Source organism: Equus asinus, chromosome 10 (assembly GCF_041296235.1).
Source record: "Equus asinus isolate D_3611 breed Donkey chromosome 10, EquAss-T2T_v2, whole genome shotgun sequence".
Lineage (NCBI taxonomy): Eukaryota > Metazoa > Chordata > Mammalia > Perissodactyla > Equidae > Equus > Equus asinus.
The window spans coordinates 79488682-79504543 of record NC_091799.1 but is presented as its reverse complement, the minus strand read 5'-3'; the positions used below and the strand labels follow the sequence as shown (position 1 = coordinate 79504543).

Below are 15862 nucleotides of genomic sequence, written 5' to 3'. Positions count from 1 at the left end.
TTTTTCTCTTTGAAATAAAATGGAAAAGAAAAGTTGTCCTTAGAAGAGCTCCCCTCTGTCATTTTTGGTATTTGCTATTTCTTCCAGTAGCATCTTCAAAAATCCATGAAATTGTTAGACATACTTGTGTGATTTATTTTTATACCATAAGTCTTCTTGATTTTCTGCCTCAGCTTTTTCTGAATTTCACTAGTGAATTGTTATCTAACTAATGTAGAATACGGAGTTCTTAGTTAATCACTATTTTAATTTTTGATATTTATTTTTTCAATGCCAGAGAGTTGAAAGATAACCTTGGCAGTGATGATCCAGAAGGCGACATACCAGTCTTGTTGCAGGCCGTCCTGGCAAGGAGTCCTAACGTTTTCAGGGAGAAAAGTATGCAGAACAGATATGTACAAAGTGGTGAGGTTCTTCATAATTGAATTTCATAGTATATTTTTTTATATACCTTGAGTCAAGTCAAGAACAGGAAGGAAACTAGATGGATGTTAATATTCTTATAGTTTAATATATAACTAAATTTCTTGGGAATTGGACAGAGCTTAAAGTGTATTTTGTTAGATATTTCAGAATGTATTTGTTTACTCAAAGAACTTTAAAGGAATTTTTTTTAGAAAATCATAGAATTGATATGAAAAGTCTTTTCATTAATCAAATGATAAAAATATTTGCAGAGCTTTTCAACATGCCATACGTGTATGAATAATTATACCAGGTATTAGCTTTAGTACTGATGGTGATTACATTCATGGTTTTATAGTAATTGGTTTAATAGTTCTGTTGCCTTATCAACAGAAAAATAGGTTTATAATAAGTATTATTAAGGGGAAAAAATCCATTTATAATGAGTATCTAAAAATCATAAAAATATGATATCCAACACAGATATAATTTTTAAGTAGTGAAAGAGAACCTTTGAATTGGGAGTATTGTTCTGATCTGAAGCTTGCTGATCTGGCAAGCCCAAGTATTTACTTGGCTCTCAAGATTAAAATAGAAGGGAATAGTTTAGACAACTCAGGAAGGTCCAACTTCGTTAATGATTAACTGCATTCAAGAATATTGCCAGATTATTGGCAGTACCTCTGTTCCATTTATTTCCTAGTTTTGTTTTTTAATAGTGTTACTCTGTTGGTTTTGTGTATTTGCATGTGAATTGTGTTTTTAAAGCAGTTGCATAGTTACTATCCATTCCCCAACGTGAATCCGTGGAAATACCTATGCCCAACTCACCTTTCAGCAAATTGAAGGCAGATGTTTAGGACAAAACTGAATCATCACCAGAACTAATAAGCTAGATTGCAGTAGTAGGAGACAGATAGGAATGGGTGAAAGGAAAACTAGAATTACACATGCTCTGGAAGAATGATGGAATGAAGGAAAAGATGGAGAGATTGTTGATTGGAAGAAAGACTAATAGGATAAGAGCATTAAGTGTAGAATAATGTAAGTATAAGATTGAATAAAGCAAGTCTTCCAAGGCTATTTATACTACATTTTGTAAATTCTATTTTTAAATATTTAATTTGAGAGTGAATGACTCCAGTGAAAAACTTGAGTACATTATTTACCTTTCAGTCAGATATTTTGTGTTTTATACTACATATACTTATTTCTTAGTACAAAATGTTTGATTTCTTCATATCCTACTTTTAAGAAATATAAACTAGCATTTAAAAATTTGATTCATTGGATGTTGTGATTTTTTTTCCTAAGTATTTTTTTGCTGGTGATATCTGGCTTTAAAATTTAAAAGAGTGATTCTTGGTTGCTAAACGTAAATGTGGAGAAAATCTAATAATGTGCAAATCACTTTATTCATAGTTCTTTGGAACTTTGAGATAATCAGAAAGGACTATTAGAATTTCATTTGGCCCTTTTATTTATAAAGCCATTGCTTTCAAAGTAGAAATTCTAGCTTGTCTCAGTGATTACTGTTAATTCAGTGGGAATTTTTTTTTCTCATAGAGTATTGCCCTCCCTCTCAAAAAAAGAATCCAGCAACAATAATTATAGTATTTAAATTATTAAGCTATGGAACATATGATTTACTGTTGAATTTGAGTTGGAAGAGAAAGCTCAGAAGTTGAAATCTAGACTATATACAAGAGACAACACGCTATTAGTGTTAGACTTTGAGGTGATTTTTGAGCCCTCATCTAATTCAACCACTGTCTTAGTGCTAGAATCCCTTCTGTAGTATTCCTGACAAATGAACGTATAGCTTCTGTTTGAATGTTTCTGGTGAAACTCACTTTTCATATCAACTGCAGGAAATGAAATTTGGGAATATAATGTGATGCTTGAAGCTGCCCAAAAGATTGGCTATACATATTATAGGAAAGTTCAGGGGTAATCATAGATTTTATCTTTGATTTAAAAATGTCTAAATAACTGAATTTTTCTGCATCTCCTGTATAACAAAATGCTATTTATGTAACAATTGAAGGAACAATGTCTAGCTTGAAAAGAAATGTGAGAATCTGAAAGCTATCCTTACATTTTCATTCATTAATCAAATATTCATTTAATCCTTACTATATGTCAAAGAATTATTGTGGAAGAAAGAATAGGAACATTCTATTGTCCATCAAAAGACTTTTAGATGGAAATTGCAGCAGCTGAAACTTTGGCCCCCAAATAAAATACTTTTTAAAACCTAGGTCTGAATCACAATGAAACACATAGCACTGTAAAATTAGGCTGCTAATGACAGGAGATGTATGTGATAAAGTATTCCTTGTAATAAAAAAAAAATTACCCAAAGGCCTATTGTAGAAGGAAGTATGTATTTGGTCAGGGGTTAGATAAAATGATTTCTAAAAGTTCTTTTCAATTCTAAGGCTAAATGGTAGGACATTAAGTATAAAAGTAAAATTTAAAAGAAAATTTAATCTTTATCTCTGGTCCTGGGTTAGTTATATGGTAAAAGAATGTTTTGGTAAAATTGGTGTACTTGAAATTTACAGTTAGTCTGTTTTGCTATTCAAAATGAACATGTTGGTCAAAAAAAAAAAGAACAAAACTTTTGAATTTTTGTAGAACAACAATCGATTTAAATCATCTAAATGATACTTTACAATTAAAAGAAAATCACGTTTACCATTTCTGTGTGTTGTGTAGGAATGATGATGTCTCAATATAAACTTTCTCAGAATTCCATGCACAGTAGTCCTGCATCTTCCAATTATCAACAAACCACTATCTCACATAGCCCCTCCAGGTAATATAGAAAAATTTCATTTTATTAAATATTGTTTTCTGTGATGAATATGCTTGTGAATATATAGTGTATACATACATTTAGGTAATGATGAATTATATGCAGTTAAAAAGTTGAAGTGTTTAGCCTTAAATAGTAACCCACGTGAGCATTTGCTTTAAAATGTTATGTGTGGAAATGCTCTAATTACTAATTGAAGTAGCTATCATCTTAGTAACTTAATTTCATACAGACTAAACAATGTGTTAAAATAAACAATGAGTTTGAGATAAATAAGAAAATTTATAGAGTAGAATTTAGGGAGCGTGGCTTTATATATCTTAAACAGGTGGATACTTCTTTGTAAATAAAAAAAAACGAATTACCCTCAGTTTTTACAAACTGTTTAGTGTAACTCTGAGGTTATGAGTTGTGAATGACTTTTGTATGTTAAATGGCTGTTTTTCAAAATTTCTCCACATGGACTTTATTTTCTACAGATTAGAGTTTGGAGAATTTTATGACAGTGAAATTTTAAGGAATAGCATGTTTGTTTTATTTCCTGATATTGTTTATTTGGATTTTGGGTTTTAGCCGGTTTGTGCCACCACAGACAAGCTCTGGGAACAGATTTATGCCACAACAAAATAGCCCAGTGCCTAGTCCATATGCCCCACAAAGCCCTGCAGGATACATGCCATATTCCCATCCTTCAAGTTATACAACACATCCACAGATGCAGCAAGGTAAGAAAGTTATTGTTTATTTACAGGATGCCTGTAATTCCAAGAAAATTCACTTATTTTCCTTTTATAATTTTTAAAAATCAAGCTAAAATACTATACTATATACTTATTTGTCAGTAAACACTTCTTTTAAGATACGGCTTAAATCATTAAAAACATTACATTTATCTTTTGAAAGTTCATCATTTGGGAAGTAGAAGGATAGTGTCATTTGACTCTTTAGATTAGGTTATTATACACCTGAGTATATGTAGTTATGACATTAGGAACTGCTTCTTTTAATTGGGCTTTCTTCTTACAGTAGCACTAAATCAAAGAATTATGTTTTAATTGGTGAAGTATATATAGTGTGAAAAATTTACTATAAAACAGGTACAGTACTAGTAGAGGAAAGTGAATAATCTTAGAAGCAAAAATTTTTCGGGTTAGATTACTAGTTCTCACTTGAAGTCAAATGTTGATAATATTATGTCTTTTTAAGGTTATATTGCCTTGGGATTATACTGTCATGACTTCTAAATTATTTATTTTTTATAACTATAAATTTATTTGTATTTTTTTGAAAAATTTTACAACAAAGTGCAAAAGATAATATGGCAAACATATATATGTTTTTATCCTCCATAATTAACAGCAAATTCTTAACATTTGCAGTCGGTCATTAGTTCCTATGTGTATTCTTATTTTTTATTATGCCTAGAGTCAAAACTTCCTTCGTTTAGAAACTTTTTAACTTATAAACTTTTAGCTTAGTCATCTGTCAAAGCAACCAATTTCTGGTTTCCCAAAGCTTGATAATGAAATACTAGGTTGAGACTATTTCATACACTAACTCAAGGAAAAACTAGGAGTCAAATCACACATTTGGGATGGACTTCTCCAAAATTATGGAATTTAGTGTGAGTGCTGAACATAAGCCTGTATATATATATTTAGGCTCTTGATGCTTATGAAGTATTAGTATGCTCTGGCACACAAAGATGTGAGGAACATTTTAAGTGTAATTAATAAGAGGAAAAATCTTACAAGGACACATTTGTGTCTTATGGAAATGTCCATATTTACATAAGTATATGTAGGAAAGAACGTAAAGTTCTACCCTAAATACTGTTGATGTTTTTTTAACAAGATAAACTTAACTTTTTCACAAGAATAAGTTGAATTCACAAAATCAAAAGAGAAATAGAGTTGGAGATTCTGTTTAGTAATGAGTTATTTCTTGGAAGTTCTCAGATACTTGAGGAACTGAAAACGTTGCTCAGATTAGCCCTACCAAGATTTTAAAGTTATTATAAGTAAGAAAACTTAACGTGGTGAGGAACAAATGGATAGGTAAATGGAACAGGAAAATATATATGGGAATTTAGAGTATGTGAAAGGTAACATTTAAAACATTTTTTCCAACTTCGTATTATAAAAATTTTAACCATGCAGAAAAGCTGAAAGATGGTTACAGTGAACCCATTCACCAACAGGCGTGATGACTCTTTGCCCTTAAATACACCTGCTGAGAAGAAGAAAATTCTCCTCTGTAAACATCAAATATAATAATTCACCCCTAAAAATTTAAGAATAATTTTATAGTATCATCTAATATCTAGCCTACATTCAATTTTCGCCAGTTGTCCCAATTATATCTTTCGTAATCTTTGTCTTGTTTTCAAAGCATGTTCTAATCTAGTTTATCGCATGTTTCATTTGGTTTTTACATCTCTTTTGTCTTTTTAAATCTGGAACAGTCTCATATCTTTTTTCCCCATGGCAGTAACTTTTGTTGTTTTGAAGAGTCTGTCCTACTTTTGTTGTAGAAAATCCCATATTGTAGATGTCAGTGTTTCCTCATAGTGTTGTTTAATTTGCTTATATATTCCCTATCAACTGGAAGTTATCTTTAAAGCCTTTATTATTTTCTAGTTAATATTTTTGGCAACAGTGCTAGGTAAGTAATATTGTGTACTTTATATTGCATTGCATCGGAAGGAACATAATGTGAAGTAGCCCCATTATTAGTGATGTTTTGGTGGTGACCACTTCATCTCTTCATTGTAAAAGTACATATTTTTTTCCTTTGCAATTATTAAGTAATCTGTAGTGTGATACTTTGAGATCGTGTAAATATTCTGTTTCCCATTAATCTTTTACCTAAAGGATTTAGCATCCAGTAATGATTCTGATTTCATCAGTTTTTACACTGGTAATTAGAAAATGGTGATTTTCCAATTTTATCATTGTAAAGATGGCGTTTTTAAATCAATATATAAAGATGGATTGTTTAATAAATCATATTGGGTTGATTGGCTAGGCATTTTGAAATTTTAGTTGGATTCCTAGATCATCTAGAGTAAAAATGTTCTAGATAAATTATTTATGTTTGTATTTTAAGTCATAAAATTATGAGAAAATATGGGTAAACTTTTGGTAATCTTAGAGTCAAGAAGGCCTTATTTCTAAGCACCCTTAAAACCTGTATTTCAGAAATGAAAAAAACACAAATTAATTATAAATTTCTGTATAAGAGGAAAGAACATAAGGACAAGTAAATATAGGGGAAAATGTTTTCAAAATTTGTTACAAACACACTATTAATTTTTATTATTCCAAGATCTTATATAGGTTGATAAGAATAAAACAAAAATAGACTAAAGAAGTAAACAGACAATTTACTGAAAAAAACAAATTGGATACAGAAAGGTTTAATACATATTTGGAAATATAGTCAACCTGGCTAACAAGAGATGAGAATCAAAATGAAATAAAATTTGATATCTATCAGATTAGTAAACATTTTATAGTTATATGATACCTCGTATCAACAAGTGTGCAGGGAAGTTTGAACTTCCTACAGTCTTCATAGGGATATAAATTGATACAACTTTTTCAGGGAGCAGTTTGACTATGTCTATAATAATTTAAAATGCATATACCTCCCTCAGTAGTTCAAAGTTTATCTCCCTTAAAAGAAGGGGAGGGGATAAAACATGCTCAGTTAGTTTTATCCACAAATGTTACCAAGCATTCAAGGAAGAGATATTCTAATCTTAAAACATTCTGGACAAAAGAAAAACATCAGCACTCCAGTTCATCTTATAGAGATAGATAATCTCGATACCAGAATCAGGAGAGGTGAGGAAAGTATGAGAAAGGAAAATTATAAACCAATCCTCGTCTATGAACCTGGAAACAAAATTTCTAAATAAATATTACCAAACCAAATAAGTAGTGTTATCAGTCTGTATGATAAAATTGGATGTATATGACGAATACATGGATTGATTAATATTAGACAATTAATGTAATTCAAAGGATGAGGATCCTGTGTCTCTTAATAGGTAAAAAAGCGCATTCAAAAAAATTCAGCTTCCATTCATGATTTGCAAACTTCACTGAATGAGAGTTGATTGATGCAGCTTTATCCTGGTAAAGGCTATCCACCTAGTGGTGAAAAACTAGAAACATTCCCCTTGAAATCAAGGATAGGACATGAATGCCTATAATCACCACTTTTATTTTTTGTAGAAGTAGATGTCTTAGTCAGTACAGGAAGGTAAGCATAAAATAAATATGTAATTATTGAAAAAGAAGAAACAAAAAGTGTCATTTTCAGGTGGTATGATTTTCTTCATAGAAAATCTACGAGAAGCTACAGACAAGATAATAGAATCACTGAAAGCATACCACACAGTTACTGGATACAAGATCATTATAATGAAATTAATTGCATTTTTATACACCTAAAATAAGCAATTATAAGTATAACGTTTTTAAATAACATTAGCATTTTCAAGGAAAACCATAAGATACCTAGGAATAAATTTAACAATGTAGAAGACCTTTGTGGAAAAAATTATAAACTTTTGAAAGAGAAAAGAAAATCTAAGAACGAGGAATTATTCCTTCTTCATAAATGGAAAGACTCAATAGGATAAAGATTGGAATTCTCCCCAGATCTATAAATTCAATACAATATCAATAAAAATGCCAAGTAGGGTTTTTACGTAACTTTAGCTGCTTCTAAAAATTCATATGGAAGAATAAAAGTCCAAGAGTAGGCAAGATAATTTTGAAATGGAATGAGATGTAGAAGCTTGATCTAACAGGAATTAAGATTTATTATAATATTGGTCCAGGCATGAAACAGTAGAACATTGGTGAAGTGCAACTTGATAAGGAGTCTAAGAACATATCCATGAACAAATGGAAACTTGATACATATGGTATTATATCTTAGTGAGGAAAGAATGGTTTCTCTAATAAATACTGCTGAGACAATTAGTCATTCTTATGGAAAAAAGTAAAATTGGATTCCTTAACTCACACTGCACATAAAAATAAATTTTACGGTAGACTAAAGACCTAAGTGTGAAAAAACAAAACTAAAACTTCTGAAAGAAAATATTTATGATTTTGTGTTAAGGAGGGAATCTGAATGGCCAATACACGAAAGATGCTTGGCTTCACTATGAATCAAGGAAATACAAATTAAAGTGACAGTCAGAGACATTTCCCATCCTTAGATTGACAAAAATTGTTGGCAAGGAAAAAGAGCTGTAGGAACACTCATACACTAGTGGTGGCATACAAATGAACATAAGTAATTTAGAAAGCTATTTGTTAATATTTAGTAAGGTTTAAAAATGGACATATACCCAGCAATTTCATTCATAGATGCAATTGTAAAAAAATCGTGTGCAAGAATATACATTATGGCATTTTTTTGACAGCAAAAATATTGAAGCCATTTAAATATCTAACATAGAATGGATAATTGTGTACATTATACAACAGAATTATGTAATAGTTTATTTAAATGAATTTAAAACTACTTGTATATAAATGGACAAATTTCAACATAATGTTGAATTAAAAAGAAAGTTAGAGAAGGATGTATACATATAAATAGTATACCATTTACATAAAATTACATCTGCGAAACAGTGCTATGTTATTATTTAGGAATCTGTTTCCTTATAACAAAGGTACAAAGATATAGGTAGAGTGACGTCTAACTTCAACATGGTAGTTCCTTTTAGGGAGTAAGAGGAGGGGAGTAGAGCAGAGGGATATGCAGATATATGGAGAGCTTCCACCTTATCTAATGTTTTACTTCTTTTCAAAAATGGATCTAAATGACATGTGATACAGTGTTAAGATTTGATCAAGCTCCGGATAGTCAGTACAAGAGTGCTCGTTATATTACTCTCTGTAATTTCTGTATGCTTAAAGTACTTCTTGTGAACAATTATTAATGTCTTCCAAGAATTTTAACAGTTTATTTTTATAAAGCTTTTTTTTTATTATTCTTATTAATTTCAGCATCGGTATCAAGTCCCATTGTTGCAGGTGGTTTGAGAAACATACATGATAATAAAGTTTCTGGTCCGTTGTCTGGCAATTCAGCTAATCATCATGCTGATAATCCTAGACATGGCTCAAGTGACGACTACCTACACATGGTGCACAGGCTAAGTAGTGATGTATGTAATATGTTAGTTATCATTAAGGTAATAAAGTAGTTAATAAAATAGTTCTAATGTTTATCTCATAACCTAGTATTTCAGTTCCACAATTTAAAGGATGTCTATTGTATGTCAAGGATTATACTAGATCTGAGAATCTAGCTATGAACAATGTGGTTCCTGTATCCACAGAGCTTAGTCTAGAGCAGGGTTGGTAAACTGGCTAGTAGTCTTACCCACAAACTAAGGATGGTTTTTACATTTTTAAAGAATTTTTAAAACAACAACAACAAAACATTATGTGACAAAAACTGTGTGTGGCCCACAAAGCCTAAAATATTTATTGTCTGTCCCTTTATAGAGACAGTTTGCCAACCTCTGGTCTAGAGGTTTATATTCTTAATGAAATATAATTTCATTTTTAAATGCTTGCTCACACAAAAATGTTCTCTTAAATAATGAACATTTGTTTAGGTACTTAGCTCTTTTACCCTCTCTAAGATTTGTAAAAAATTTTTTTCCCTGAAGTTTCCTGTTGCTTTGATGTTATTAAAGTAGTTCATATACTGGAAATTTGTCTCGTTGTTGGTTTGGTGGCATTATCACCTAAGTTACGTGTATCTAAGGTAACAGAGATAACATTGGATTCTGCCCTCATAACGTTCAGTCTGGTAGGGTGTTCACAGCTCCTTTGGTAGAAAATAGCAAGCAAAAATGGAGCATACTAGTAATACCAATTTTCTTATTCATTGCCATGCTTAGGCTGTTGATTCTTTTGGATACAATTTCAATTCTTCTATGATATACCATGAAGAAAACAGGAAAGTGCAGAAGAATTATGCTTTTGAATACCAACACTTTACCTGTCAGTAATTTATGTCTTTTATTGGTTCTCTTAAAGATTTCTATAAAGTCTCCCCTATCATTCTGGATATAAATTTATACTCTATTCTTAGGATGGAGATTCTTCAACAATGAGGAATGCTGCATCTTTTCCCTTGAGGTCTCCACAGCCGGTATGCTCCCCTGCTGGAAGTGATGGAACTCCTAAAGGTATTATTGTAACTAAAATTTCCCTCAGCATTTCACATTTCAAGTTGAGTAAAGAACTCAGAATTCTTAAGATACCAAAAACTGTTCTCTGTTGTTTTCCATTTATTTTAGAAAAATACCTCTACTTATCCCTGTAAACTATTGATAGTATTTTCAAATGTATATGTCCTCTTTCTCACTGATAAATCCAATGGTCTTTTCAAACTACAACCTTGTTACCCTCCCTGAAACATTTGAAATTGTTGATCAGCTTTCCCCATCCTCCACACCCCTCAAAAAAACTTATTTTATATTCAGTCCACCTGTTTTCCTCCTACTTCTTGCATTGATTTTTTTTATTCATTAGCTCTTCTCTCTGCTCTTCTGTTTCTCAAGATTTTCTACCATTAGACTTTTTAATCTGCCATTGTACTTTTTTCCTTTGCTATTTACTCACTTTCGGTAACAGCATTGATTACTTTTGTGAACAAGACTCCCAAGTCAGTGTCTTTGACTCCCGTCCTGTCTCCCAGGTTGTAATTTTTCGTTTCCAGACAAAACTTCCTCATATCTAGCTGGTATTTCAAATTCATGTTCAAAATGTTCTCACTGTTCTTTCTGCCATTCCTGTTTCTCTTGATGCTATTCCAGCCCTAAATCATCTTAGTCTTCTCTCACCTCTTTTGTAGTCATTTATCAAAATCTGGCGTGTTCTGTCTGACCTCTCTAAATCTCTTACATCTACTTTCATTTGTGCTTATTAAAATCCTATCTATTCTTCAAGTTCTAAGTTAAATGGGACATCTTCCATGGACCCTCCCTTAATTTCCTCAAACCATTAGTTCATATTTTTTCTAATAACTTATCCTGTACTATCTTATGGACGTGAATTTTATTTTGTTTATCTTCAAATTCACAAAGAACCTTGTGTGGCCTTCCGTGTCTAATAGATTCACAAAACTATTAATTTAAGTTCACGTTTGAGCTATTTTTAAAAATACTTAAAATTAAAGTCTGATAATTATAATTTCAGAATTTGTTGGAAGAGAATATTATATTCCACTTTAAAGAATGAGCTTTTAATTATTTGTAATATAAGCTGATAATAAATTTTCTCTATCCATGAGAATTTCTAATTATAACCATCTGAAATATGGACTGATTTGCCTCTCGTTGTAAAGATTTTTTTTTCACTGATTGTGTTCTAACTCTTTGATCAGGGACATTCTTCATGAGGTGAAAGTGCATCTTTTATGAGCCATTCTAATTCTATAATTCTGTGAATTTTCAGGGATAAAAATAACCCACCTTCTGAAAGAGTGAGCAACTTCCAGGGTAACTCTATTTTGTAGGTGAGGCATTGAAGTGAGGTACATATCACACAAGTGTTGTCAGGGTCAGAAATTATTCACACTGCCAAGGAGGAATAACATTGAGATAGCTGGTTGATCTAGATAACCAGCTCATTTTCCCTCTATCTCTTGAGGATGGATGGATGGATAGATAGATAACTCTAGATAAAAAGAGAAAACTTTAGAACACCCTCAGCCTCACAAACACCTTACAGTCGTACATCACAACGATGGAAATACATTCTGAAAATTGGCTCATTAGGTGATTTCATTATTGTGTGAATGTCATAGAGTGTACTTACACAAAGCTAAATTGTATAGCCTACTACACACTTAGGCTATATTATGCTTATGGGATCACCTTCATATATGGAGTTTGTTGTTGACTGAAACGTCTTTATGCGGCACGTGACTGGTATTCATCAGAAGCCTCTGCTTCTGTTCGTGAAGTTGTTTTCCAATTAGTTTTAAAGGTTGTATGCATCACCAGTTAGTCTAAGTTGATTTTTAGATGAATTGTTGGAATTTGAAGTTTGTTCTAAAATATGTATAATTTGCCACATAAATTTTAAATACATAGGCAATATAGTGTATTATAATTCAGATGTTAGACAAATCTGGGTTTAAGTTCTTCAGGCTTGCCAGTTATATAACCTGGGCAAGATGCTTAACCTCTATAAGCTTTATATTCCTTTCTGCAAAATAACGATAATACTCATCAAGATTGTTCTAAAATAATTAACTGAATTCACGTGCAAAGCACCTTGCACAAGCTCTGACACAAAATAAATGGTCCAGAAATGTTTGTTTCATTTCTTTTTAATGTCCTGTATAAGCTCTATCTAAAAATACAGTCTATTGATATCACTTCAGATTTTAACATTTGTAGTAAATTGCTCCAATAGCATCTTTATCACACTTTATCCAATAGATATGTTCTCTAAAAAGTTATTTTTTATATATCATACTTTAAATATATTTACATTGCTAATTGAGAGTGCATATTCATGTAGCATGGAAAAATCACATATATGTATAGACTTAAACACTGAAACCTTAATTTAAGACAAGTCTAGGTTTAAGTTCGTTCTTTTTTTTTTTTTTAGTGATTGGCTCCTGAGCCAGCAACATTGCCAATCTTTTTTTTTCTTTTTTTCCTGCTTTTTCTCCCCAAATCCCCAAGTATATAGTTTTATTTTCTTTTATTTAGTTGTGAGTCCTTCTAGTTGTGGCATGTGGGACGCTGACTCAACATGGCCTGATGAGCAGTTCTCTGTCCACACCCAGGATCTGAACCAGTGAAACCCTGGGCTGCAGAAGCGGAGCGCGAGAACTTAACCACTTGGCCACAGGGCTGGCCCCTAAGTTCTTTCTATAAAGCACCTTTGTCTTGACTAATTTTTATAATTTGTTGTGGGTTTTTAAACTTTATAAATAGTCTAATGACAAGAAATGTATTGCATACATTATTCAGATACAATTATACTTTTATTTCTGAAGCATATTCATACTATTTTCCCTCATTTAACAGATTATTGACTAGGAGAATTTTACCATTTGTTTAGCTTATTTTAATACTTTCTAGTATCATATAGCGTTTGTTAATTGAATGGGATCTAGGCTGAAGATACTTTTTTGAGCCTTGAAATTTGCTGGACTTGTATATTTTTCTAATAAAAGGAGGATTAGCAAGCTGAAGAGAGTGTATAAATGATGTTGAGTGGAGGGAGAAAGTGAAGACCATACAAAGGTACAAATCAGTACTTTATCACGAGTTTGTGAAGTGAACACTCTAATATTTGTAGTTTTTCTCCACTTTATTTTTCTTACACCAGTAAGTATTTGTGTGACTGTGTATAGTCTCTAGGATTAATTTGTTGTTTTTTTGTAATTTGACAGACTTATTATTACTTTAGATATGTCAGTTTTCCCAGATAATCATTGAAAGCATACCTAAAATATTTGTGTTGTATCATCTTTAGAAACGTTGAGTTCTTTTTGCCATTTTCAAGCTAAATATTTATATTTTATAGGCACAAAAATAGGTATAATACTGGTTTGGAAGATGGAGTACTTGTACTTCAATTCAAACTACAGTCATCTACCAGCAAGCTAAAAGACCATGGGGGCAGGTCTTTAGGCTTTCTTTTTGTATTTTGTAAATAAGTAGCTTGGATTAGATAATTCATTATTTTTTTATTAATTTTTTTAGCGTTACTACATTGTCACTTAATATTTCTATCAGAGTGCAAGAAAATGTAAAACTAGCACAACTGTTCATTCTTGCTGAATTGTTTTCTAGGATCAAGACCAACTTTAATCCTACAATCTCAGCCTCTACCTTGTTCATCACCTCGAGATGTTCCACCAGACATCTTGCTAGATTCTCCAGAAAGAAAACAAAAGAAGCAAAAGAAAATGAAATTAGGCAAGGATGAAAAAGACCAGAGTGAGAAAGCTGCAATGTATGATATCATTAGTTCTCCATCCAAGGACTCTACTAAACTTACATTAAGACTTTCTCGTGTAAGGTCTTCAGACATGGACCAGCAAGAGGATATACTTTCTGGTATGGAAAATAGCAATGTTTCAGAAAATGATATTCCTTTTAATGTGCAGTACCCGGGACAGACTTCAAAAACACCCATTACTCCACAGGATGTAAACCGCCCACTAAATGCTGCTCAGTGTTTGTCGCAGCAAGAACAAACAGCATTCCTTCCAGCAAATCAAGTGCCTGTTTTACAACAGAACACTTCACTTGCTGCAAAACAGCCCCAGACTTCTGTGGTACAGAATCAGCAACAGGTATCACAACAGGGACCTATATATGATGAAGTGGAATTGGATGCTTTGGCTGAAATTGAGCGAATAGAGAGAGAATCAGCTATTGAAAGGGAGCGCTTTTCAAAAGAAGTTCAAGATAAAGGTAAAATAATCTCTTTACTACCACTTCATACTCTGGAAAAATATGTAATTATAATGTCAAAAAGTTTTTTTAAGTTACTTCTCTTTTTTCTCATATTTTATAGTTCTTTGTCTGTCCTAAGTTATATTTGTATTACTAATGCTCATACTTCAGAAGTTAAATTCCTGATTTCATTTTTTTATCTGAAACAACTATCTGGGATTTGATAATTCTGTATCACAAGTCTGTTACCTATTATGTACCTAGCAATTTATCTGTGCTGTCTATTAAAGTGAGCATTAGCATTTCTACATCACTTCCATTTACCACAAGTTATGTTAAGATAGTTTTGCATCTTCACCGTTTTTCTGCCAAAACAAGGTTAACTGCTATAGAATTATTTTGAATCAGTACATTTAAGAAAAGTTTTTGTGTATGCTTATTATGCAATTAGATTTTTTACTTGGTTTCCAATCCTGCTGCCTCTTAATAATATGATTTTTTTCTAGTAAAACAAATTATGGAAAGAATTTTAAGTTAATGTTAAATAGCAAACCTTAAGGATCAAGGATCTTTTGTGCGTGAATACAGTTGTGTTCCCTTTTGTCCGACTAGTGTATTAGGATGGAGTTTCAAGACACTTGTTCTATGAGTTTATGGGCTTTTTTTGTGCTTTATATAATACTATAATCAAATAAAAGTAAGTCCCTATTAAGTTCTTGATTATTTGGTGAAAACTGTGTACAAAATCTCTTGAAAATTTTAAGTGAGACTGATGAATCAGTGATTGAAATTAGTAATATAATTTATGAATTTCGTGTCTTTACAGATGCACATACACATTTGACTATGCAAACCAAATCATGCCTTATGATTTAATTTTATAGTTAAATTTTCTAGATTGATTTACAGTTCTTATATTTCCTTTTTGGATAATATATAATACAGAACGTCTTGATGTTGGGTAGATCTCATTTTTATATATGATCTTGTTTGTTATATGACAGGATCATTTCTGGATAATTGTCTTCCTATGCTAAGAAACATGCTGAAGATTCGTATTATATTTCCTGTCTATCGTGATGGCTCTTTTTAACATTACTGAAAAAACAGACTGTATTTAGTCATCGTTGCACTGCGGTGTTTGCTAAGTGCACAAATCA

At 31.6% G+C, this 15862-nt stretch overlaps 1 protein-coding gene across 3 annotated transcripts in view; it reads left to right on the top strand.

Moving 5' to 3' along the window:
* The window catches only part of NIPBL (NIPBL cohesin loading factor), a 194986-nt gene that overhangs the window by 89114 nt on the left and 90010 nt on the right, over positions 1-15862 (top strand). For all 3 annotated transcript variants that reach the window (XM_070519754.1, XM_014831165.3, XM_014831167.3), the window contains exons 4-9: positions 278-405; positions 3127-3226; positions 3800-3951; positions 9265-9425; positions 10364-10460; positions 14094-14720. In XM_070519754.1, the coding sequence (XP_070375855.1) occupies positions 278-405; positions 3127-3226; positions 3800-3951; positions 9265-9425; positions 10364-10460; positions 14094-14720 (1265 nt within the window). The remainder of the gene's footprint in view (positions 1-277; positions 406-3126; positions 3227-3799; positions 3952-9264; positions 9426-10363; positions 10461-14093; positions 14721-15862) is intronic.